This window comes from Idiotropiscis lumnitzeri, chromosome 14, assembly GCF_059441095.1.
Source record: "Idiotropiscis lumnitzeri isolate Australia: NSW breed Sydney's pygmy pipehorse chromosome 14, RoL_Ilum_1.0, whole genome shotgun sequence".
Lineage (NCBI taxonomy): Eukaryota > Metazoa > Chordata > Actinopteri > Syngnathiformes > Syngnathidae > Idiotropiscis > Idiotropiscis lumnitzeri.
The window spans coordinates 5971955-5997445 of record NC_142404.1 but is presented as its reverse complement, the minus strand read 5'-3'; the positions used below and the strand labels follow the sequence as shown (position 1 = coordinate 5997445).

General features: G+C 40.0%; 2 protein-coding genes across 4 annotated transcripts in view; one reads left to right on the top strand and one right to left on the bottom strand.

The window, feature by feature from the left end:
- Positions 1-1304, bottom strand: part of vwa8 (von Willebrand factor A domain containing 8) — a 54119-nt gene extending 52815 nt beyond the window's left edge. Inside the window, exons 1-4 of the mRNA XM_088315590.1 lie at positions 1287-1304; positions 1044-1212; positions 710-787; positions 465-595 (exon numbers count right to left, since the gene is read on the bottom strand). Coding sequence (XP_088171716.1) covers positions 465-595; positions 710-787; positions 1044-1212; positions 1287-1289 — 381 coding nt within the window. The 5' untranslated portion in view covers positions 1290-1304. The remainder of the gene's footprint in view (positions 1-464; positions 596-709; positions 788-1043; positions 1213-1286) is intronic.
- Positions 1305-2583: 1279 nt separating this feature from the next.
- The window catches only part of dgkh (diacylglycerol kinase, eta), a 53528-nt gene continuing 30620 nt past the window's right edge, over positions 2584-25491 (top strand). Inside the window, exons 1-5 of one of the 3 annotated variants that reach the window (XM_088314883.1) lie at positions 2584-2771; positions 3306-3470; positions 17291-17401; positions 18760-18918; positions 21801-21881. In XM_088314883.1, coding sequence (XP_088171009.1) covers positions 2724-2771; positions 3306-3470; positions 17291-17401; positions 18760-18918; positions 21801-21881 — 564 coding nt within the window. In that variant the 5' untranslated portion in view covers positions 2584-2723. The remainder of the gene's footprint in view (positions 2772-3305; positions 3471-17290; positions 17402-18759; positions 18919-21800; positions 21882-25491) is intronic. The other 2 variants (XM_088314882.1, XM_088314881.1) reach the window with 2 other exon arrangements.

The window sequence follows — 25491 nt, the reverse complement described above, 5'->3', positions numbered from 1 at the left end:
GCATTTCAGGTTGCATCTGATTGATCAAATTCAGATATAAACATAAAATTCCATATGGGCAGCATCAAAATACCAAGATGAATTGTGTTTCTGTTTCTTGGGCTTGTTTGGTTTTCCACACGATAAATTTGCAAGTTGTGAACCAAAACATAATGACAATGATGGACATTAAGTATGAGTTTATATAAATGTTGCAAAATACACTTATCTTGAAAAATATAACATTAACATAATGTATTTATTTATATTTTAAGGAACGTCCCCCAGCTGACAATGAGCCAGTGCACATCAATGACATAATTAACAGTTTGCCAGAGTAGTATTCGATAATTAATTGCATTGTATGCCTATGTGAGAAGTTTTGTGCACTTTAATAGACATGTTTTCCTGAACTCTTTGATACATTTCCAAATTGTACTACTTCAGGGGCATTGAACTTCTAAGACTTATATGAGGATACTCACAAGATATTGCATCGCTATTGATCTTCTCAAGGGACCTGGGGGTCCGATTAGAAACACATCCTGACCCAAAAGGTCTTTTTGCATAATCCATCGCAGGTGCTGAGCAACAGCCTGGGGCAGGAAGTCTGCAACTATAAGAGAGACAAATTGAGACAAAGTGGCAAGTAAAATATTTATGGATCTTGGGCCTATAATTGTCTCTCTATCATTTGGATCTGATTCTACACATGCAAACGTTTACATACTGTGTTTGACGGGAACCAGTTCGGGGTTGCGTGGCGTTTTGAGTTTGTATGATATATCCCCTATATTCACGGTGTCACCTGCAGAAACACGATGTCAACACAATTGGTATCATAACGTAAACACAAATGACATTTGAAAAGTTAATTTCGAGAAGGTTGGTCTGTTTTGCCTGCCACTTCTAATATAAATTCTGCTCGGGTGTGTTGGAAATTATAGCCAATTTATTATCTTGGTAACGTTATATAATGATTGCTTAACTGCCGTTGGTTCACTATTCGCATCATAACACACGTATTTGGTCTTAGTTCTTGTTTAGTCATAGTTTTTTTTTACCTGAGGACGTGTTAAGAAGTTTGACCTCATGGCTTCTCCACATCCAGCCGTCTCTCCCCAACACGGAGCTCAAAATAGTTCGCATCCTTCTGGCTGCAACAGCCGCAGCCGTGCCGCTACACAACATCTGCGAGTGCATGTTTGTATTTAACCGATGTTGTTTGCACCGCTGTCACACAAAGTTGACATTCAGTGAATGTCATTCACAAATAAATAAACAAAAGCCGATCTACTGATGTTTACCATACATTGCCGTGTTACATGTCACCTCATTAATTTTCCAGACGGTTTGTTTTAGAAAACGGACAACTAGGTCCAGGAGTTTAATGTTTCGTGCGGGAACAAGATAAAAACCAACAAATGAAATGTTCCGGTGTATTACCCGTAACGAAACACACATAGTTATATATTCAAATCATATGTATGTATATACCAAAACACGCAATGACGTGTGTTGTAAAATATTTATATATCAAATGTTTTGACCCAAGAAAATTAAGGAAAATACTTTAACCCTTGCTCATTAAATTCGCAGGTTGCACATTGAAAAAAAACAAAAGTAGCACGCATATAAGGATTGTTAAAAAATGTTACATTATTATTAAGGACTTACTTGCGCAGTATTATATTTAATGGGTGTAGTTCTACACAAATAAATCATATAACGTTTAAATTGGTACATATTATAGTAAACGTTTAATAGAATTATATTTCTATATATTTTAAAATCTGTACCTATTTACGAGCCATTCAGCCATTAAAGTTGATAACACATTTTTCAGTTTACGAAGGAGAAATTTTACAGCTGACATTCCAGTTTACTTACATCATAAACAAAAATGTTGCACATTTTAAATGAACTATTACACATTTAACGCCTCTGTGTGATCTATATATTTGCTGCAGTAACACTGCAAATTTCCCCACTGTGGGACTATTAAAGGACATCTTTATCTTTTTATCTTTATAAAATAAATAACTAAGCCGATGAGACAAACATATTTTCCCCTTTCTTACTGTGACCCAGTGTAACAATAAATTTCAATCAAAACTACATTTAAATCATAGAATAAACTAGCTTTATTTTTAAATCCCCCTTTTTCACTAGCAGAATAAAAAGACTAACTATGTTGTGCATCTTCGTATACAAAACAAGTGATAATATTATTACCTTAGTAAGACCCGTCTTTTGGCAAACGTAATTCTCTATACTATCCTAGAATCTGATTGTAGCGGCAATCACGGAAAAGATGAGTTACAGTTTCAATCAATCTTGAAAATTGCATATCTGGCAGCTACTCAACATCGCGTGAAATCTATAAATTAGTTGGATATATGTTGTAAAATATCATTCGTTGTGTTTCCCCCACTTGTTGCAAAAATAAAAAAATACAAGGAGCAAGCCACGTTCTTGGAAACGAGAACGTCAAGACATATGACGTCATTTAAGTTTACGCGGGTCACGTGGTGACTGGAGGTTCCTCGGAGGAGGCGGGTGGAGAGTGGAGGCCCTGGAGGGGAGGGAAGGGGAGGGGAGCCAAGGCACAAGGTAAGAAGGCTGTTGTTGGATCCATTCGGTGCGCGTATGAGCGCCGTGCGAGCAGCGTGAAGTCTCCCTCCTCGCTGAGCTTCGCGTACTGAGCTTCTCCCCACAGAGGACCGACCGAGAGAGACGCGGATATGGAGGACATCTGCCATTACACCCGCAGCCCTGCCTGGGAGGAGCTGGTTAGTCCACGCGAAATTTTGCATTTATTTGGAAACAATGACTTTTATTCATTCAAACATTATTCACAATGCACCAGTTAAACAACCAGCTGTGATTATGTCACACTTGTCACACTTTTCTGTTTGGTTTTCGCTCTCTTCAACAGTTTGCTTGAATTGAACACTTCGGAAGCCCCACCGAACCAGTTGTGGCTTTTCTTAATCAAACGTGAACATTTCATTGCATTGCTGTCAAAAATGAAAGCAGGACTGACTATTAACCGGCTTGTTTTTTGGTTTCAAGTTGTGATGATGCTGAGTGGGGTGTGCGTGACTACTTCGTTACAAGTGAAAAACGGTCTTTCCTCTCGATTGCTCCGGTGATACCCGGCGAGAGTCCGTCTTCCCCTCGGTCTCATCGAAATCGGTGGGCTTCCACAGCACCACCGTCCTCGTCAGCGGTGACAGCGAAGAGAGACTCTCCCGAATTCGGAAGGGAGCGGCGCATTGAACCGAAGCCACTTGGTCGTAACCTTCTCTTGTCACCCCACACAGGAGCCCGATAAAGGGCCCGGTTCTGCGGCGAGGGTCCATCCCCATGTGGTAGGTCCTGTCTCGGTGTCCGCTACTGCGGACGAATCGTCTGACAGCGAGGTGGAGCAAGAAGGTCCCCAGAAACTCATCCGGAAAGTGTCCACCTCAGGACAGCTCAGAAGCAAGGTAAGAGACAAATGAGTGCATGGATAGGGGGCTACTTCTTGATTTTGTTGACCTGCACACTCAAATGAGATAAGTCACAAATATTTATGCATTTGCTTGCATTATTTTACTACATCAGAGGGGGTAAAATGATAAACAAACATCTCATATGATTTAGGGTATAGATATATTTTCATGTTGCAGCTTTTACTGCACACTAGTACACGCACACACAATACAATATAACTAAAACTCATTAACACATATACAATAGATACCAGAAGAACAGCAGAGCAGCTTTGTGTCGTCAAATGAGTTTTAAGAGTGGACAGAGAGGTGGCTTGCCGAACATTTAATGGGAGGTCAAGACTGGCAACAGAAAAGGCATGATCCCCCTGAGGCTGCGCTTAGTCCTCGGCACCTCCAGCAGCATTTGGTCCGCAGACTTGAGGCAGCGGGCAGGTGCTTAGGGGTAGAGGAGCTCAGAGAGGTACGCTGGGGCGAGGCCGTTTCAAGAAGACGAACAGAAGTATCTTAAAGCGAACTCTAAAGTGCACTGGAAGCCAGTGAAGAGAGGCCAAGATTGGGGTTATGTGATCCGTCTTCCGAGCTCCAGTTTAAAATACGAGCCGCAGCATTTTGCACCAATTGGAGGCACTTGAGGGAGGACTGGCTGACTCCAAAGTAATGTTGTTGCAGTGTTATCTCTGTCGAGGTACAATTTTTGTATACAGTTCTTGTATTGGATGTATCTTATGCATGAGTACCAATAAGGGCGTGTGCTCATATCTAGAATTATTTATTTAATTTAGATTAAAATACTTTATTCTGAATTAGAACACAAGTTAGCTGCCATTACAATCAAAGCAGCATAATTCAAAACTGGCCATTCACTTTGAACTGTCCTGCAGATTTGGATATCTACTCCATATCTATGAATGCCAACATCTTTACTGCAATATTTTTAGTAGTCAATAAATTTGGTGCACTGATATAAATTCTTTACTCTATGATCTTTAAAAAAAAGTGTGATTAGTTAAATACCAATTAGCAAATTAGTGTATTTATTCTTTTTGTAAATACATAAGCATCTCTATTAGATTTCTTTCATATTTACTGTACTTAATATTGTGTCTGGTTAATGTATGTTATCAATGTTAGATACGGAGAAATAACTCAGACTGAAAACCTATGCAGAAGGTACGTTCTGAAAAAGTCTTCTTAAAACATAACATATGATGATGGATTTATTGAATTATTGAAACCAATGGCATTAGATGTGTGTGTAAATGGTATTTAGGTGTGTAAAAAAAAAAAAATATATATATATATATATATATATATATATATATATATATATATGTATGTGTGTGTGTGTATCTATAATATATAATTTTCTGGATCTGTGTCATGTAGGCATTGGTAAGCAAATGCGTTGCTAATTCTTCCACACTGTCACCTAAGCTTCCTTGGCCCACTTATCTTGAAAACTGCATTGGAGCGTTGCACTCCCACGCCAATGGATCTACTTAATTATTGACTGCTCCACTTCAATCCATTTACATTATTCAACATTAGAAGGACAGGATATTCAGTTTTCCATGTGGAATGAAAAAAAAAAGTTCCATGGATGTCTTCATCATGGCTGTGACCTGTTGGAAATCATTTTCATTTGCTAATTCCAAATTGTCTTACATTAATACATTTGACTTTAGAACAAATAATAAAAGTTATGGCAGTATATTATATAACACGGTACAATACAGTACAATATACTTCAATTCCGTAGAAGCATCCTCACTCAGCAATGTTTTTTTTTTCACCAGTTATCGATGAGGGGATTAGCGAGGTGACGACTGGAAACCATGAATACTGGACAACCACATGTCTGCAGTTGCCAAACATATCACAATTATCTGCCAACTATTTTTGCTCCTTCTCAACCTGTTTGCATGGTCGCTTGATTGGAGACACACACTCTCTCTCTCTCTCTCTCTCCCTCTCTTGCTCTCTCTCACTTTCTCTTTCTCTCTCCCTCTCTCTCTCTCTCTTCCCCTCTCTCTCTCCTCTCTCTCTCTCTTTCCCTCCCTCTCTCTCTCTTTCTATATATATATATATATATATATAAATATGTGTATGTGTATGTGTGTGTATATGTATATGTGTGTATATATAGACATACACACACACATATTTATGTTCCCCAAGTTTTGAAAGTGAATCAACAGTGTCCCTACTGGTTACAGAAAAGTAGTGCACTCCACACACTTTTTTTAACTTCCATTTTGTCAAATTATTTGAAAACAATTGATCAAGTGATTACTTTGCCCAGCAACGCAAAGAAAAAAAAAATGATCTTGTAAAAATTGTGACCAAAAAGTGACCAAGTTCGAGAGTTTTTCTTCTCTTCACACTCCCAGTTGATGCTGCTTCTTCTTTTGGATTAAGTATGGAAAACCAATTTCAGATTTTTTTTTCTCAAACCAATACTATGGTGCGAGTCCCTAAAGGAGCTGTTGTTGTTGTTTTTTTTCTTTTTTTTTTTCTAATAGAAATTAATATATCACGCGTTGAAAATAGCTTGAGAACTTCCATGATGTATTAACCTCTTGAATATTAATATCCAAGTAAAACTATAATATATATATTTTTCTTTCTTCTTTATGACTAATAATTATTTTGGCGCTTTTTGGCATTCGGCCCAAAAGGGTTGACTTAATGTTTGGGTGCTCACTAAATTGTGACGTCTGCAAGATATCATGACACGACAGTATATTTTCCCCCAAAACATTTGGTTGAAATTAATTAACAATTGTGTAACGTCATCATGTCACCAGCATCACCTTTTATGATGAGTCTTTTTCTTTGCTGTCTGTTGGTATTTTTGCCCCTTAGCTACAATTCTCACCTGTCGCCTGTGAAGTTGAGAGTGATACTTAACATAGCGAAAATGGCATGAATCACAATGCTTACTGCATTGCTAACTTTACATTGTACAGGCTGGCATAGATCCGAGAAATTATTTCATCTGCTCACGTATGCTATGGAGGTAGTTTAAAACTCTTATACTGCCTAGCACGTTGTGCGAATACAAAGTTGCTGTTGTGTGGGTCAGTGGGGTTGTTTTAGGTGTGCGCGTGTATGCTGAGAGTTGCTAATGGATCATGTGTCCGTACGCTCAAGAGAGTGTTGTTCCACTGGATTGTTTGCTCAGCTCTGGACAGTTTGTGTGCATGTGTATGTGAGTGCGCGTGTGGTGGCGCACATGCATGTGTCCACTTTTCCCATGTCGCTGTCCACTGTACGTCCGTCTTCCGGTTCTTTGGTTGCCGCAGACAACCATGTCCTTGGTAGCTGGTGATGGCGTCATTAAGACAGCTGGTTCGGGTGAATGGGAACACATGGCACAGTGGGGCTCCTCTAGTAATTATCATGACACTGTATGTCTTCGCTGTAGGGACATTTGGTTCAAATTTTGAGAGCTGTGCAAAATCATTACATATGTTAAAAAGAAAACAAAGTTATAAAAATGTTTTTGTCCCCGTTGTTTATCCACGTTCCGATCATCTCTATGTGTTGTTTGCACATTCCCCACCATGCATGTGTGGGTTTTCTCTCCAATGAACAAAAAAATGTATGGTTAGTTTCCAGTAATTTCTCTTTAGCAAGGAGTTGGATTTAGTCCAGTCTCTAAGGCTGTTTCTACCCACTTCTCCTCAGTGATGTGGTAAATGCCGACAACAAAAGACATTGTACGTTTGACAAACATAGAATATATATAATTTACTGTACCTTTGACTTTGGACTTTTTGGTTGCACACAGAGGACATACCCATGCACGCATTGGGGACTGTAGTGATGCTGAAAAGATGATGCAATATTTCATATCGGATAGTTGTTGAGTTTGGTTAACTAATAGGAACTGATGACAGGTTTCTGAGTTCTGTGTATGGTCTTCCTCTGCCATTGTGTGCTCTCTCTGAGTATTCCCGTTTGCCCTTTCATAAAACACAGGCAAAGTCCAAGCCAGTTCCCTTTACCAAAATGCACAAGATCAAGATCTGGTCCTTCAGCATTGCATGGCGATTTCTCACCACTCCTTCAGAATGGATTCAGTACGACGAACGAAGGATTGTATCTTCCATTTAGGAGCCAGATGTTTCCTTGCAACAGCTCTGGTACTACATCCTCCTTTTGCAAAATGAACAGAAAATCCTGCATACAAGGCTGTGGAGATAGTCAGGTATACAGACCCCTTACAAGCTTAAAGACTTTCTACTGTCCTGTGGCATGTTATTTGAACACAACCTTCACCTTAAAAGGGCACATTCCTCAATTTGTCAGGCAACAACTGTCAGTGCCACGAATGCCCAAACCCTTCAACATCTGTTGATGAACGTCAAGCACACCCTTTGTATTGCCATAGCTCCCAAGACTAATCCAGCTGCACCTCCTCCGCCCATTTCATTCACATTTAGTGTTCATTCCACCGCTCTACAGTGTCTTGTAGTCACCTTCAAACGGTGTTGTCCTTTAGTGTTCAAGGAAAACCCAATCTCAAAAATCATTCCCGCCCACACAAAATTGAGCTTTGTAACCATTGATGTTGTTGTATTGAATACCTCCAGTTCCATACTTGCATGTAACCATTCATTTGCTAAAGTGATTACAATAGCTTAAGTGTGCTGTGGATATGTTGAAGCCACTTTGCCAGGGAATGGACTCTATGCACGCCCCATTTGTGTGTTTGGGGTCCAACTCTTCAAAGTATACTCGCTGTCTGCTGGAATTACATCAAGTTATCTTAAATGATGTATTACCATTCTAATTGCTCTACTTATCCAAGTATCTGCGAAGCTATCGAAGCATTCATGTCTGTTTTCATAGTTTCACATTGCATGCAGGTCCTTGTGCACATAGACTTGCACGGGTTCATCTTTGAGATGCTTGACTCTCAATGCAACTTTTTTTCTAGACACCAAAAACAGTGCTGTACATAAAAACTGTGTACAATACAAAGCCTATATTGTCGCTGGATGGAGCAGAAGCAATAAAACTGAGGTTAGGAAAACATAAAACTTTTGTAGGCGTGTCAAAATAAATTGATGACTGAACAACTTTTTTCAGATAATCGAATAATCGTTTAGTGACGCTGTTTAACTTCAAGATGTAAACATCCTCTGATTTCAGTCTCTCAACACTTAATATTTTCTTATTCCTGTCGTCCATCACGAAAGGAGACTGATTATCTTCTTTCTCTGTTTGATTAATATAAGACATCCTCAGTCCTCACAATTCAAGATGCCAAAATACTGTATGGCACCTTTCTCCAAAGAAGTGGTGTGATGCAATCAAGCACTTTCTCGCTGAATCAATGACTCCTTCCAAAATTGCTGGTGAATCTGATTGAGTTAATTGTGAGCAAATTTCTGGTGTTGGCAACACCAACAAATCCAAGTAACTTCTTGACACACACACACGCACACAAACACACACACATAATTTTGCACAATGGACATTGCAAACAGAGGAATTACCCCCTCACGGCGACACTGCTGTAATTTTCTCATCACCATGGCGACATTTTAGCATGTTGTGGGAGTGCGCGGGTACACACTTACAATTACTTCCATGAGGGAGCACAGCATGCATAGATGGCCACAGGAGATGCTTGAGAAAAGTGAGCATATGAAGTTATTTAGTGGAGAACTCTAAAAGACTTGATTGTTCTGCCTTCATAAACGCAGCATTCTCGCCAACCAAATGAGTCCATAATGGTGGCGTAATGGACTCGAGCTGCATGGAATGATGACTGAGAGTGTCATCTTCTCCACATGGTTAATAATCTGAGGGACAGATGAGTAAACTGTCTTGTTTGCCACAGTTGCAGTCTTGTATACAGTACACTTACAAAAAGAGGCAGGATGTGATCTATACATAAATCTAGTTGTGCATTTGTATATGGCCTGGTGTTTATTATCCCAGAGTCCTTTTGCAATATTAGTTAACAGGGAGAGAGATGAAGATGGGGTCTTTCTATAAGCGCCTTTGATACTCTGTAACTAAATCTTCCCTTGTTCATTTATGAGACAGCTGCCCTTTCGAATGACTGCTCCTCTTCGAACGTTTTTATATTTTTCATGGTTTATGCAAGGAAACACATTAACTATCACAATTGGGACCGACAACTGCAATTTTTTTTTTCTGTATGGCCCGCCGCGGTGGTTGTGGACAACTGCTACACTGTATATGTTCAATGGTTGTTTCCTTACACAGTGATGGCACACCATTATGAAAGTTGAAAATGAAGTACTGGTAATCACCTATAGTTGTTGCATTGTATCAAAATAGTAGCATCCAAATTATTGGCGAGAAATGACTTAATCAATAGAGTAAGCGCCGCTTCATCCTATACTGACAATTTCGGTCAGTTGTAATCTTGGCAAAACTCCTAAATTTTCATACCAACATTTTGAAAAAAGCCTTCCCAGAATGGAGGCACCAAGATCGTATTATCTTAATGGTTCAGCTTCTGTGTGTCCTAATATTCTTTTTATCAGTTTTTACTGTATGTGAATCTTATCTGCGGTAGGGATTCAGAGGCAGTTAAGAGCCTCTGCTTTGTTTTTCCCTACTGAGAGATGAGTGGATAGATTACGATTGGAGTTTTTTTCATAAAGCAAACTCATTAATCAGATAGGCTCCACGGGGACTCGTAATTGGCTTGGCACACAAAGCTCGGGAGCTTTAAGGTAAGACAGTGGGGACCATTAGTGTAATGGAGTCTGTTGTTGACTGTGCCTTGGCCAAGCTGAAGTTCATAGATGGTCAAGTCCCGTGTATGCGACTGCCTCGTTAAACTGACTGTCTGGGTCTTGTCAAAGGCAACACAAGCTTCTCTGCTCCACTTAGCCTTCCATTGACCAACCACAGCTGCTGGATCCATTTGAACCTCTATTGCCTTTGTCCATTGTGTCGGCTTGTTTGTGCGCAAACCCGAGTGTGTGTGTTGCAGTTGTTGACCTATCGGTGGCCAAGCGGTGTGTGTGGGCGGAAGCTGAGCGGCACTCAGGTTACTCATTTCTTTTCCGCAACAGGACTTGAGCTCTGTATCACAATTTAGCTGAAGAGCGGACCAGCCAGCGGACGGCTATTTAAAGATCACTTCTGGCCTACTTGGCAACAGGAAGTAGCTTGAGACAAGTAAAGGAACTATGGAGGCCAAGGAGTGACAAAAGGGGAAAATAGAACATCCAATTAGAGCTGAAGTCATTTCTGCCGCTCTCATAGGTCAGGACGAAAAGTTTTTGACCTTTGCGGCGTAACTAGGTCTTTTTAGTTCCAACAGTTATGCATCTCAATATTTCTCATGATGCATTCTATGTATTGAACTTCAATGAACTTGGGTTTGAACAATTGTACATCAGTATTAAGTGGGATTCCACCTCTGGTCTTCACATGCGACCAAGTCAATATGTCTTCAATTCTATTCCTCTCGGTCTGGTGTCTTGCCTGTTTTCCCATCCCTCCCTGCTGCAACACACCTGATTAAAATCATCAAGATCCTTATGCATCTCATGTAGACCTTGCTGATTATTTGATGGATAATGATCTGGATCATTTGAATCAGGTGTGCTGCTGCAGGGAAAGGTGGAATACAGGCCGGACTGCGGACCTCAGGGAAAGGATTGAAGACACCTATGATTTGTCCTGTCTATATGAAGTTGTATTTTTGTAGCAGATTTTCTCATTAGAAATAATGGAAATATTTGTTATTGAATCAAACAGTAGCTATCATAAAACAATTAATTTAAGTAACATTTATAAAAAAAAAATACAAAAATATGTCAACAAGTGCTGTTGGTAAAATCAGGGCAGCCAATTATACTGATTTTATTATTATTGTTGGCACAACACATAATGTACTAAGCAGCTGGGGTAGGGAGAAACAAACGCCCATATATCTTCTTTGCCATTGCTGGTGCCACAAAATAAATAAATAAATAAAATCAATAAAAATATGTCAATAAAAAAATATCCAAACATACAGTGTTGTAGTTATTTTCTTTTATATGGGAGAATTTTTTTCAAAACTTTACAGGCTATTTTATTCACCCTAGTTCCAGCCATTACATCTTCTGTGAAATGTTTCCCCCCCCCAATAAAGTATCTGACTTGATTGGAGACGATTTGGGGAAAATCTTTTTTTAGAAAATGTTTTAGATACCTATATTGTTTTTAATTAACTGTACAGTAATTTTAAGTAAGATTTTAAAATAAAAAAATGGGCAAATTAAGTCAACCACTGTTAAAAGGAACCCCAATCATCACTACAAAATATAACCACTGACCTCTACTTTTGCAACACAGTGTAAGAAATATATTATATAGAAAATAATGCATGTCCAACTCACTGACCACAACTTCTTTCTCACCCTCCTCATGTCTTTGACCACGCTCCGATTTGAATTGAAAGGCAGGACAGAGGTGTTTATGGCTGCGAACAAATTTGCTGCCACTGCTAATAACCTCAGTGCGTATCCATCGCACATCACTACGCACGATGCATTTTGACGTAAACAACAGTGGCAAAAAGAAACTTTCTACAGAACGTATTAAACTGGAATTAATTTTTGAAAATGTTATTTAATACTTGCTACATGTTACTAAAAAACAAATTAATCATATAGAGCTAACTTGTCATTAAAGTCGGGGTTCCTTTTAATATTAAAACAGAAACAATCAAATGAGTACTATTGCTGTGCAACAAATGAACGTGTGGTTCGAGGAAACAATAACTTAGGTTGAGCACCCCCCCCAAAAAAAAAAACTAAACTAAAATAAAAGAAAATAAAATAAAAAACACAGCTTACTTTGCGGTACACTTTTAATTTTTTGAATGTTAACGTGTATCTTAGGACCGACCATGTGTCCACTGTCCGTTGTGTGGTATGCACTGAGCTCCATTTGAGTATAAATATGGGCAGATACCTGAGTATAAATGTTAATTTATAGGTCACTAGATACTCTATTTTACTGAGCAGCCAGGTACAGATAAATATGTACCACTTTGTCTGTACTCTATACACAGATAGCAATAAGTCTCATTTCCAGGTCTGGGGCCATTATCATATACTTGTTTTCTTCTTTTGCCATCCTTGGTACATTTGCAAAAAAAAAAGAAAAAGAAAAACACCCAAGGGAAGGTAATTTCTCAGATGCTCACTGAGCTAAAGTAATGTCTGATGACAGTTTTTCAATATTTTTGTGTGATTGATGTGTTTTTCTGTCATTACACATTCTATTTCAACCCCCAAATAGCTGATAGGACAGTTCAATTCAAGAGAAGGATCAGGGACCATCTCTTTTAAAACAGATTTAGGATTTACCGTATTTTTCACTAGCTCCAAATTGGGCGATGACTTCATAGGCCACGAGAGCGTCTCAGGCCTGCTTTGATTGCGGTTGCAAGCGAGCGGCAAAGAAGGCCTTATAGGGAAGTCCACATTGGAGGTATTTCACCTTAATCCAGGAATTTGGCCATCAGCAGTGCTAATGGAAAACAGAGCAGGGGAATTACCATAACATTGGCTGACAACCGCTGCACTGTTTTCACTGACTTTCTGACAAAACAAGACAACAATGCTTTCAGAGCTTGGACGAATGGATGCATTTGCAAGTTAAGAGGTAGAATAAAATTAGAAAATGAAAAAAATAGCAACCAGTTTTGTTTGTGATATGAAGCTAATTAAAGAAATAAATTTTGTGTACCCGTCCACGAATTCATTTTACCTTTGCAGTTGAGTAAACTGTCACCATGGGTCCTTAGAAATCATTTGGATGTTTGAGATCATGCTGAAAAGGTCTCTTATGACTATGATTATGACCACTTGTGAATACTATAACTGATGAGAGTTTGAAGAAGAGAGGTTCTGACTTATAATAATAATACCATGGCTGTCATGTGTCGGATATCATTCTAAAAAACTATTTCTTGTTTTGTGGTTAAATTCATCTAAGGAACAATATTGGTCAAATGTTCTCTCATTCAAAACAGATGGGGTTTTCGCTTCCATATTGGATAATAATTACCGACACCCAAAACTCACGTCTGCTCTGTTGCATTAAAAATAATGGTCACTGTCCAACAAATCTTTTACATTCATTACATCTTGACCAGATGTTGGCACTGATGTCATCTAGCCAGCTGTGTCACTGTAGACCTGCGCAATTTTGCAGGAACTCCGTGTGAAAGAGACTTTTAGAATGCTGACTTAGGTCCTCAAATAAATCCCTTCATGGTGTTTAACAAAAAATAAGAAGACGATAAGTCCGTCCGATATCTGCCGCTTATCCAGGGTCGGGCCGCGGAGGCAGCAGCTTCAGCAGGAGAGCCTAGACTTCCCTCTCCCCAGTTTTTCCAAAGGGATCCCCAGGCGTTCCCAGGCCAGCCGAGAGACATAATGTCTTCAGCGTGTCCTGGGCCGTGCTTGGGCCCTCCTGCCAGTGAGGCATGCACCAGGGCGGCGTCCAAGAGGTATCCTAATCAGATGCTCAAACCACCTCATCTGGCTCCACTCAATTCGGAGAAGCTGCGGATCGACTCTGAGTCTCTCCCCGATGACCTAGCTTCTCACCCTATATCGAAGGGAGAGCTGCACACTGCACCCTGCGGAGGTAACTCATTTTGGACGCTTGTAACCATATGTGACCATAAGTGAGGGTAGGAACGTAAATCGACCGGTAAATGAAGACCTCCTTCTTCATGACGACAGGCCGATACAGGGTCCGCATGACAGCAGACTCTGCCCCGATTCACCTGTCGATCTCACGCATCATCCTACCGTCAATCGTGAATAAGACCCCAAGATACTTGAACTCCTCCACTTGCGGCAGGATCTCTTCGCCGACCTGGGAAGGGCACTCCACCCTTTTCCGACTGAGAACCATGGTCTCAGATTTGGAGGTGCTGCTCTTCATCCCAACCGCTTCACACTCAGCTACGAACCGCTCCAGTAAGAGTTGGAGATCACGGCTTTTAGGAGCCAACAGTACCACATCTTATGCAAAAAACAGAGATGCAATACTGAGGCCACCAAACCTGACCCCTACATTGCCGCGGCTGCGCCTAGAAATGCTGTCCATAAAAGTTATGAACAGAATCAGTGACAAAGGGCAGCCTTGGCGACCAACCCTCACTGGAAACAAATTCGACTAACTGCCCCAATGCCGCCCAAACTCAGACAACGGTGGTACAGGGACCAAATAGCTTGTATTAGTGTGCTCGGTAACCAATACTCCCAAAGCACACCCCACAGAACCCCCGCAGAAGCACTGTCGAACGTCTTCTCCAAGTCCACAAAACACATGTAGACTGGTTGGGCAAACTCCCACGCCACTTCAAGATCATATTCACATTTTTGAGTGAATTTTATAATAGTGTTTTCACATTACGTAGTTTTGAAGGCTCACTCAGTCCCTGCTAACTTGTACGGCTGCTTGTAGTCCAGTGCAGTGTTTTTGTGTTTAAGTTGACACAGCTGGTGGGCAGGATGTCAGCTTCAGGCCTGTGTCTCTGTTTGTAATTCCCCCCTCCAAGAACAGCCTTCCTGTGCTATAAATAGCCTGTGTGTGTGCGTGCGTGTGTGTGTGTGTGTGTGTCTGCCCGTCTGTGCGCGCCTGAGTCAGTGTGCATGTTTTATCGTTTCCACGTGCAGCCATGTGTTTGCAGTGCATGTAACTGGCATCACATAACGAGGTTGAGAGTGTCAGAGACAGTTAGATTGTCGAGGAGACGACCTCGTATTCTTGCCGTCGTGGAAGTTTTCCGTCTTCCCGTCTGTTTTCAGCTTAACAATCGTCGACCCCTTCCAACATGGAAGCCATTAATAAATGCTTGTGGTGCTGTCATGAGGATGTGATGAACGCTTTTGACTGGTAGAAACATTTTTTGTTTAGTGCTTTAGTTAGCTGAAGAAGCGGATGATGTTTTTTTATTGTCCCTCTAAAAATAGTTGTTTGTATAGTGAGAATAAACTGTACACCTCCCCTATTTTTACAAGACTGACAATGTAACAATGTCTTTCCACTAGTAGTATTTTGAAGTGGGAAAAACGCCCAAAACTGAGGTATGTAGTGCTAAGCCAGTACTATTTAAGGCAAAAGAGGCATTAAAAATGTTGTTTTTACGTTTGAAGTAAATTCAGATATCCGATGACCTCTCCTGAACACACAACACCACAGAAGTGATCGAGAAGGTCCATCAGAATCTACACAACCTGGACAACAAGCTGCTGCTGGTCTTCTACCACTAGTCCATCGAGAGCCTGCTGACTTACTGTGTTTCCACCTGGTACAGCAGCTGTACTGAGGCAGACAAAGTGAGACTCCCAAGGACAGTCTAAACGGCGCAGAGGATTATTGACAGACCTCTAACCTCCCTGTCGAACATCTACACCACCCGGTGCCTCAGCAGAGCTCACAACATCAGACAGACTGAAAAACTGTTTTTTCCTGAGAGCCATCTCAATGCTGAACTCTCGCATGCATTTTCCTTTGCCTTGTAGAGCAGCAACATAAATGTGTAATGTACCCAGTACACTTTTTAACACTATTTTTGTGGGGTTTTATTTTTGTTTTATTTATTATTATTTTATTTTGAAATGCGCTATATAAATAAAGTTTTAATGTATTGTATTGTATTGTATTATTTATACTTGCACAAGAGAGGGGAAGCTCTCTAATCTTGTTGTACACTGAGTATGACAATAAAGGGCTATCTGATTCTGACTCTGATTCTAAACTGTGACGTTAGCTGATCTGTTTGTGGGTTTTGTAATGAAGAATAAGGTTAGACGCTGTCGTTGTTGTGTATTCATTCCGTGAGGTGGAAACCTTGCGTTATGCTGTCCTATTTTTGCCAAAGTCATCGCCAAGATAATCGATGAAGTCAAATTAATGAACCTCGAAGTTGCTTCCATTCCCATTAGTGTTAAGGTCGTCACTTCACACCAACAAGTGATGCTGACTGGGGCACGTTCAGAAATATGCTCCGAGCGCATATTGGTTCACTCCGACCATTCGGAAACTCAGTGCATTTCTTAAATTTGCCAATCGGTTATTCAGAGTGCAAAAAAACCCAAAAGTGCCAGTCCGCGGACGAGGCGCTCCGACTGGGTCGCCACTTCACAACAACAGTTATGCTTTCCGCCCAAAAACGGAAAACTTTGTTAAAATGCAGGTTTCAAGCTATAAACCGCATGACTTTTCAAGTCATGTAGTTCAAGTCTATGTGGAATTGCTTGAATACCAGGTCTCAAGTCATGTTATTCCCAAGTTTTTGGCAAGCAAGTCGCAAGTCCTGAAAATAGCAACTCAATTCTTACTCGAGGCAAGCCATAGAACTCCAGTGTTTCATCCCTGCGGACCACCCAAAACAGAGGCAACTCGAGTGTATTAAAGCTATTCTCAATTATCAGACAAACCTAAAAGGAATGCAATGTCATTTATGGAATCAAAATGTCACTGCTCAAAACAGCGCAAACACAGGAACATTGCTTCCGTTATTTGGAGTGACATCTGTCATTTGATTGAAAAATCCACAATTTGAGCTTGACAAAAGCTTTATTCACGTAATAGATGTTCAGAATTAGTGCGCTAGATAAATTCAACATAGCGCTTAAAAAAAAAAAAATGTATATATATATATATATATATATATATATATATATATATATATATAAGACTTTTGCAAGATGCAGTTTAAAACACAGCTGTACCCCATGGGAGCATTAAAACTGTTTTTTATTTGTGCTTTTTCTCTTCTCCCTCCCTTCCTGCAGACCAGCATAAAGGAAGGATTGTTGCTGAAACAGACCAGCTCCTTCCAGAGGTGGAAGAAGCGTTACTTCAAGCTGAGAGGCCGAACACTCTACTACGCCAAAGACGCCAAGGTAATGTGCACTTGAATTAGTCACATGTAAAAATAATAACCATTTGTATAATAGAGAAAGCAAGTACTAGCGGGTTGTCTCTTTTATATTTGATTGTAGAGACAAATTCATTTATATTCGTGTAAAAAGCCCTTCTATTACCTGACAGACTCACAATGATTAAGGGTGTTTTTCACCTCTTTTTTTCCACACGCTATCTTTATTGTTTCAATAAATAACTCAACATTCTGTTTAATCTGCTACAAACCAACCTTTGCTTGAAAATCCCTTATAAATCCCTTTTTAGATCAACACCCAGTTCTGCTCCCGTGTGACGCATTGTTGTATAATCAGGTGTCTCACATTTGGAAATTCCAATTTTAAGAATATTGTGGCTAATAGGTTGCACTGTAAAAACTGGTGAGTGATATACTGGAAAAAAAATCAAAAGTAATTTTCACTCTGAAATGCAAAGTACATTTTACAAGAAGAGTTTTTGAGTACGTTTTTCTCAAGTAAATAAACACTCTTTTTTCACAGTGCTGATGAAAACATGACTTTTATGATTTCTTTTTGTTTCCCTATCAATGAATGTTGAAACAAACTGCTAACTTGCAACAGTAGAAGCATGAACAATCAAGTCTATATTGCAAAAAAAATTCAAAAATTTTAAATCTTGAAATTTAATAGTTATACACCACTTTATTTATATTTTCCTTTCCAATTATTGAGGTAGAACATGAATGACTGTATTTGTACTCACAGATTTATAGTAGTTAAATTTCATTACTTTTAGGTGCGTATGATTACTCAAGTCAAGTCAAATTTATTTATTTTAGCCATTAATCATAGAAAAACTCAAAGGGCGTCACATGCCCACAGTAGACACAAGGCGAGCAAGGAAAAAAACACACGTCATCAAGTATATTTTTATTTGTCATTTTTTACATATTAATTATATCTATTTGTATTATTGAATCAATATGTATTTATTTGTTTTTAATCAACCAGATGGATGAGAAGTGGCTAATGCATGGATAGATGTTTGGTTAATTTAGATAATTTCCCATGTATTTTAATAATTTTAGTTGTAATTTCGATGATAGCCATTTTTTTCTTTGTGTTTTTATTATATATTTCTGTATTTAATTGTAGTAGCATTTTATACTAAATGCATCCACTTGTGTATATACACTATATACGACAATATTCATTTTGAATGATTATTCTCATGTAAATTACAGTACTGTTAACTTTTTTTTTAACACATCACATCACAGTATTCCTTCTTTTTCTCCTCATTCTTCTTTTACTTTAAATTCCATCCCCCACCTCCTTCACCACTTCCTGGTCCATGTGCATGCGTGTGCATGTGCTAGTCCGGCAGCGCACTGGGCTGCTGGCAAGAGCGAGCGCTGCGCCGGGCGTCCCGGAGCCGCATATGTTGGCGAGCTCTGTCAGTGTGCTGGACTGGCGCGCGGCACTCACCCCCAACTCTGGGTGCCAGCGGATCTGAGGAGGGCCTAGTGAGAATTCGGGTCAGCACAGTACAGCCTTAAGCCCATCACCTGTAGAGATGCACTCGTGCCGTATGGTGATATCATGGGGTCCAGTTTTCGTCCTCATCGTTTAAATGTTTCCATATGACAATGATGCATCCCTAACGTGTGAAGGTCCAATTAGAGCCCGGCTGATACATCACATATGTATTTAACATAGTACAACATTTAGTCAGATTCATACGAACAGTAAAGCACTATATTTTCTTTCTTTCTAATTTGACTTTTTTCAAGCAACATTTTGGGCATGCAAAAAAACACAACCATTGTGCTCTAAATCTTTATGTCACTCTTTCATGTTACACAGGTCAGGTTGGAAATTCAATGAAAAGTAAAGCATTGTTTTTAAACACAAACCAATGGGAAAAAAAGAAATTAAAAAAAGAAAAGAAAAACCCACAACATTGAATACATTTAATTACATTTAATAGATGACAAGTAACTAAAACTTATATATGGGTTATTCAACGTGAATACTGCTACTAAGTCCAAAAGTCGAGTATCAGCCGTGCTGTAACTCCAGGTTTGGTAGCAAAAACAATTGATCTTTGGTTAAAATACATAAGTCTTCCATTGTTTGTGCGCTATGTTGCTTGTCCGACTGTCATCCTCAGTTTTATACAATAGACCCTCGGAAGTCGAACATCGTCTGTTCTAAAGGCTGTTCAACCTTAATGTGAGATTGCACCAAGTGCCATCCTTATATGTTCACTATACCATGGCTAAAATTACTTGGTGGCCTCAGACCTTTGCGCAGTACTGTATGTTGTTGGTACTAGAGGGTCTGGAACGCTTTGCCTTTGTCCACTATTGCTGTCAGCTTCCATTACAGCTTCCCTCAAGTCAGCCGTGTGAATGTGTGTGTGTGCTATTAGTGTGGAAGCACACGTTTGTGTGTGACTGGGAGTGTCAAAGCAACTGTAAAAAGCCATAAAACACAAATACACTTAAATGGGATGCAACCATGTGCCAGACAAGAGCGTAACAGGGTGTTTGGGCTGGCATTTTTTGGCCGACACACACACACAAACGCGCACACACACCTCCACACATGTTAAAACCTCTGATGTGTGACTAGCACATCTCATATTAGGTTGTCTCCTGGTCCTGTCCGTCGTCCATCTGCTGCTCTGACGGACACCACAATATCCATCATTCTCCCCCTCACTCATTCAGCCAAATACATGTTAGAGCTTGCCAACATGTCCTTTGGATTTAATACATGCATTTTGCTGCAGCAACCACAAAGAAAAACACCCTGGATTTGTAGTACTGCTATTATGTGGTCAGGCTCATTTCCTGTGTGAAGGTCCGGATCATTTGGTCTTACTTGGAGAAATGCGAATATATGTGGCCGTTGCTGCCTTTAAATCTTTCATATCCTTTCAGTGCCTTTAAAACCCTTGTCACTCACTGTTTTCTTGACAAACCAAACGCTTGGAAGCTTGGCGCATGTCTTAGGTCTTGCTGGAAGTCAAATAAAGGCAATGAAAACCCAAAAGTAAGAATCCCAACATGGAATCATTAATGTACATTAAGACTGCAAATCACGGGCCCTATTTTGATCGACAGAGTTCGTGACTGGGAAAGTAGACTAGACATAAGACGGGCTCTGAGCAGGTCTAAGTTGTGTGTAGTGTCAAATGATTTTGTTGAATTTGATTGAGGTGGAGACAGACAGATCGCTCGCTACCCTGGAATGTGCGGCGGATGTCATAAATAAAAGACTACAGCGTGTATCAGTTTAAAATAATGCCTCAGTGTTTCTGCGGATCTCTAAAAAGTATTGGGGATTTAGTCCACGAATCTAAAAAATGTCTTGAATCAAATTTTCAAAAGTCTTAAAAAATATTAACACGGGATAAGTCTGATTTAATGATTGAATCTCAAAATCAATTAACAATCTTATAATGATAATTTACATTGATGTGTTTTTAGTTGGGACTCTTAAGAGCTGACACCTGTAATTTATGCACTGTAGCAACTTAGAACAAAATGTGAAATATTGAGAAGCTGGTTATAAATTTAATTTGAAATGGAAATGTAGGAACTGTGGTCCTGTGACTAAAGGGATGGAATTAAAAGGTATATATTTTATCTGATTGTTCGTTTTATTGCAGTTTAATGGATTATTAAAATAATCATTTGTTGCAGCCCTAATATTTTCTTACTACATTAGCACAGGATGTCACAATTGTTTGATCAAACCAGTCAAATGGACTTGATGGAGATCTGTACTCTTCTAACGGTCATGTTGTTTTGTATTGTTGGATAAAAAATGAAACAGAAACATGCAATTTTTAGATGCGCGGTTTTCATTGGACTTCTATAGTGTTTGTATTCCTGCAAACCATTTTTGCAACCCAAAGTTAATGGTTTTGTGTGGGATTGGTGCCACAGTGAATCTCTCAAGCAATTATCTCCAGAGTTCCTGTTTTTTCTCTTGAGTCTAAAAAAAATATTCGGACTTTGCCCAGCCTTGGCAAGCCTTACATTATTTGACTGTTGGACTGGATGTTGCGCAAATCAGTTATTTTTGCTCGGAAACCACAGCGGAGTCTCTTGGTTCTGTGCTGTATCTATTTTTATATGCACACATGGCACCCTCAAAGAAGGTGCTATTGCCATTAGAGGTGCCATATAGCACCTCCAAAATAGTGCCATCAGTTTTTGTGTAGATTAGTTGACAAAGTGCATGTCAAAAATGCTTTCATTCCCACCCCATTCCGGGCCTGCCTAGCTTTACCCATGATAAGGCATTTCTCTCATCTTTGTTGCCATAGTAATGCAGGAGAAACTTTCAGTTCAATCCATCAAGTATGAAAGTAGACGCTAAACTCTCATTTCCACCTTTCCTGCAGTCTCTTATCTTCGATGAGGTGGATCTCTCAGATGCCAGCGTTGCAGAGTCCAGTACCAAGAATGTCAACAACAGCTTCACGGTGAGTTCACCTTCTCAGCACCTCACACATGCTCGGTGGGAGATTAAGTACAGATTTGGGAGCTTTATCTTGCTCTTGCCTTTAGAATTAGGTTAGTGTTAAGATATTTTAAAAATTAATTAAATTAGAGAAATGAATTCATGTTTGTATCAGAATCAGATAAACACTGCTTGTGATTTTCCTAATTTTTGGGGGTTTAAGATAAACCCAAATTATGGTGGCGTGCCTTCAGAATGTCTTTTTTAATTTTTCATACAATACAAAATATTTCTGTGATTTTGAAATTCTTTACTGCTAGTCATATCCACAAATTTTGTCTTCACGAAGGAGAACACATTGTTGGGGTTTCATCAATTTCAACTTCATGATGCACATAATTATCTAGAGTTGGTAAAACAGTCAAAATATTCATAATCTACAAGAACTTGAATATTTCCGGCATATTTTTAGATGACATTTCGATTATTTTTGGCGTCTTAACTTGGGGGAAGTGCAGCTGACATTTCCTGGAAGCAAGCACTGTGTGTGATGTAACAAACCTGAAATATCAGCAGTGAAGACAAAAAAAAATTTGTGGCTTCTAAAAATGTCTTCACTCATCCTGGGTGATGCTATTTTAAGAAAGGAGGAGTGGAATAAGGGGGGGTTGTCGTTAGGAGAACAGTGCCCTGAGGAGTGCATGCTGCTATTTTTAGCTTCATACGCCTTGAAATGCCTGCATGGGAATGACCTGTCGTCGGCTGTATCTGTAAATGAGATTAATTGTAGCTGCGATGTGTGCGCGCGGGTGTCTTCAAATGTGTTTGTGCAGCAGGCTTAATAAAAATGCCTGCGTGCCAGAGAGTATGGAGATGGACGCTGAGCTTCAGGGTCTCATTAAGAATGGTGGGGGTTGAGGCGGGCGTGTTGATGATAATGATGAAGGAGAAAGCCCAAAATAGAACAGAAGGCAATTTCAGGTGTGAGGACATAAAGTGTGATTGGTGGGGATGGGGAGGGAAATCCTGCAGTGATGCTATGTGGCTGCCTACATTGTGGAAGGTAACACGGCGCGCAGAGCAGGGGTCGAATACACGTGCATCGAGAGTCACGCAAGCCGACAGCGGCGGTGGGTGTGAGGCTTCGTTGCGAGAAGAGTTGCAACGACTGTACAGAGAACGATTCCATGCCATGAAGATCTTTATGCTTAAACGCATGTGTGCTGCATATGTTCCTGCTCCAGAGCCAGAACTAAATTTTTAACCAAGGCATTAGCGGAATGTTTCGGTGTTTATCCCCTCTTTCAAATGGGAATGTTTCAAATGGGGTGCATTGACAATTTGGTGATTTGCATAACTGACTTTACTGCAGTATGCATGAATCAATTGATAACTAATGAATGACTTGGCAACGGCAAGTACTCTTGATTCAGTATAAACAAAATATTGGCTCTGCTGACCAGGCTCGTGCGACAAAAGTCCAGATTTTTGCTCTTTAGGGTTCGAGTTAGACTCAAAGTTAGTCATTTTACAAATGGCTGCCTTACTTGTGACAGGGAGGGCTGCGCCGCTGTGGCAGTGATAGATTCAAATACGGTTTGCTAGTCAAGCACTAGAGTCTTAACGTGGCCCAAGCATACCTGCGCTGTCTCATGGGCACTTGGAGACAGGACACATCTGACCACATTGCATGTTTGTTTGCGCACATTCTGGCCATTCATATATGTACAAGCAATGTAAATTTCTGCTAGTCCATTTGCCTTCACAACATAATGTATACCTTGATCTGTTCATTCACATACATAACACAAATACAGCACATACATTTTCTATACTGCTTAGCTTGATTAGGGTCGTTGAGGGTGCTGGAGCATGTGCCAGCTGTCTTCGGGCAAGAGGCAGGATCCAGCCAATCGCAGGGCACATACTGTATAGACAAACATAGACAACCATTCACGCTCTCATTCACTTCGAAGAACAATTTAGAGTCTTCAATAACCCTAACGTGCATGTTTTTGAAATGTGGGAGTGACCCTGAATAGCTGGAGGAAACCCACGCAAGCATGGAGTCAATATGCAAACTCCACATAGGTAGGAGCCTGAATTCAAATTTTAGACTCCAAGCCAGTTTCCTTCATCAGTCACATTGCCTTTGAGCAAGGCAAAAAAAAAAAAAAAAAGGTAGAAATGTACTGGAGCACAGCGTTACCAGGGTCCTCTGAGATGTCTCCCTGATATACTGTACATGATATTCCAATATTTAAGTGGATCCAGGATCATTCTCTCTATTTATGTAAATGAGTGCCCAATGAAGCACTATGGAGAAAGAGGATGAGGTGTGAATACTTGATGAAGCAGCATTGCTGTGGCGCAGAGACGAAGCACCTTGCAGTCCATGTGAGAAGGAGGGCTCAAGCCCCCTCCAAACCCGAATACCCATCACAAACACGGCATGGAAGATCCGCCTCCTCTCGCTGACTCACTCGCTCTGATTGGATCAGCTTGGGCTGCTCCCATCACGCTCTTGAAATCACTGAAATGCACCTTAAGGCTTGTGCACGTGCATCAGTGTTGTGTAGTTCCTCGCCGTTGATAGAAATGTGGCTTCTCATCACATTCTCACACAAACGTACAGACACGCACACACACGCACCCCCCCCCCACACCCACACGCACACACACACACACACACACATGCAGTTGTGAAGGTCAGTCATCAAGGGAGGTTCTCCATGTTTGAGGGATGCCTGCAGCCAATTTGGGAAACGGCTGTTCTTGTTTCCCCCGGCAACCAATCACAGTGCTTAAACCCAACACCAGCAGGGACAAGAGGACACACACACACATTCAATGACATAACACATGCCTTTGCCTAACTGTAAGCATAACAACACAACATATGTATTGGGACAGTGACTAAAAAGTGAAAGAAATGTAGAGTTGGTCCTAAACTTGTTACCCTTTCGAGAAGAATATCTCTACGATTTTGGAGTGTGTGGCAATTTTTGTTCTATCATCCATTAGAGCAGGAGTGTCAAACCAATTTTTGTCGTGGTCCACATCGTAGTAATTGGTTTCTTTCAGAGGGCTGTTATGACTCTGAATCCAAATAAATACAATATATGATCGCCTCATATTACATTGCTGCATGATTTGAAATCAGAAGCCAGTTAAAACTCTTTATCCCAATATTATTACATTTATCTTGAAAGGGGGGTTGGTAACAAAAATGCTTGCAATATATCAATGTTTTTTAGCCACCCCCCAAAAAAGGAAATTCATTTTAATTTGCTTTCGCAGAACACATGAAATTGTGGCGGACCACATCTGGCCCCCGGGCCTTGAGTTTGACATATGTGTGGTAGAGAATTTGTGGCGTTTTAATGGTTTAATTAAATAATTTAATTTTAATTTTCTTACAAGAGGGAAAAGGAGGGTTCAACCTTTGTAGAAAATGAATGTCTTACAAAATTTCCCTGAAGAACTCCACTCTAAATTGTGTCTCACTGATTGTTATTTTGTATAGTCTATTTTGTATACACTTGATCCTTATAGCTACAAGATCTAAAATGGAATGAGGTGTTTGAAGGTGTTCGTGGAAATGCTTCAAATATACAAATTGTGTATGAAAT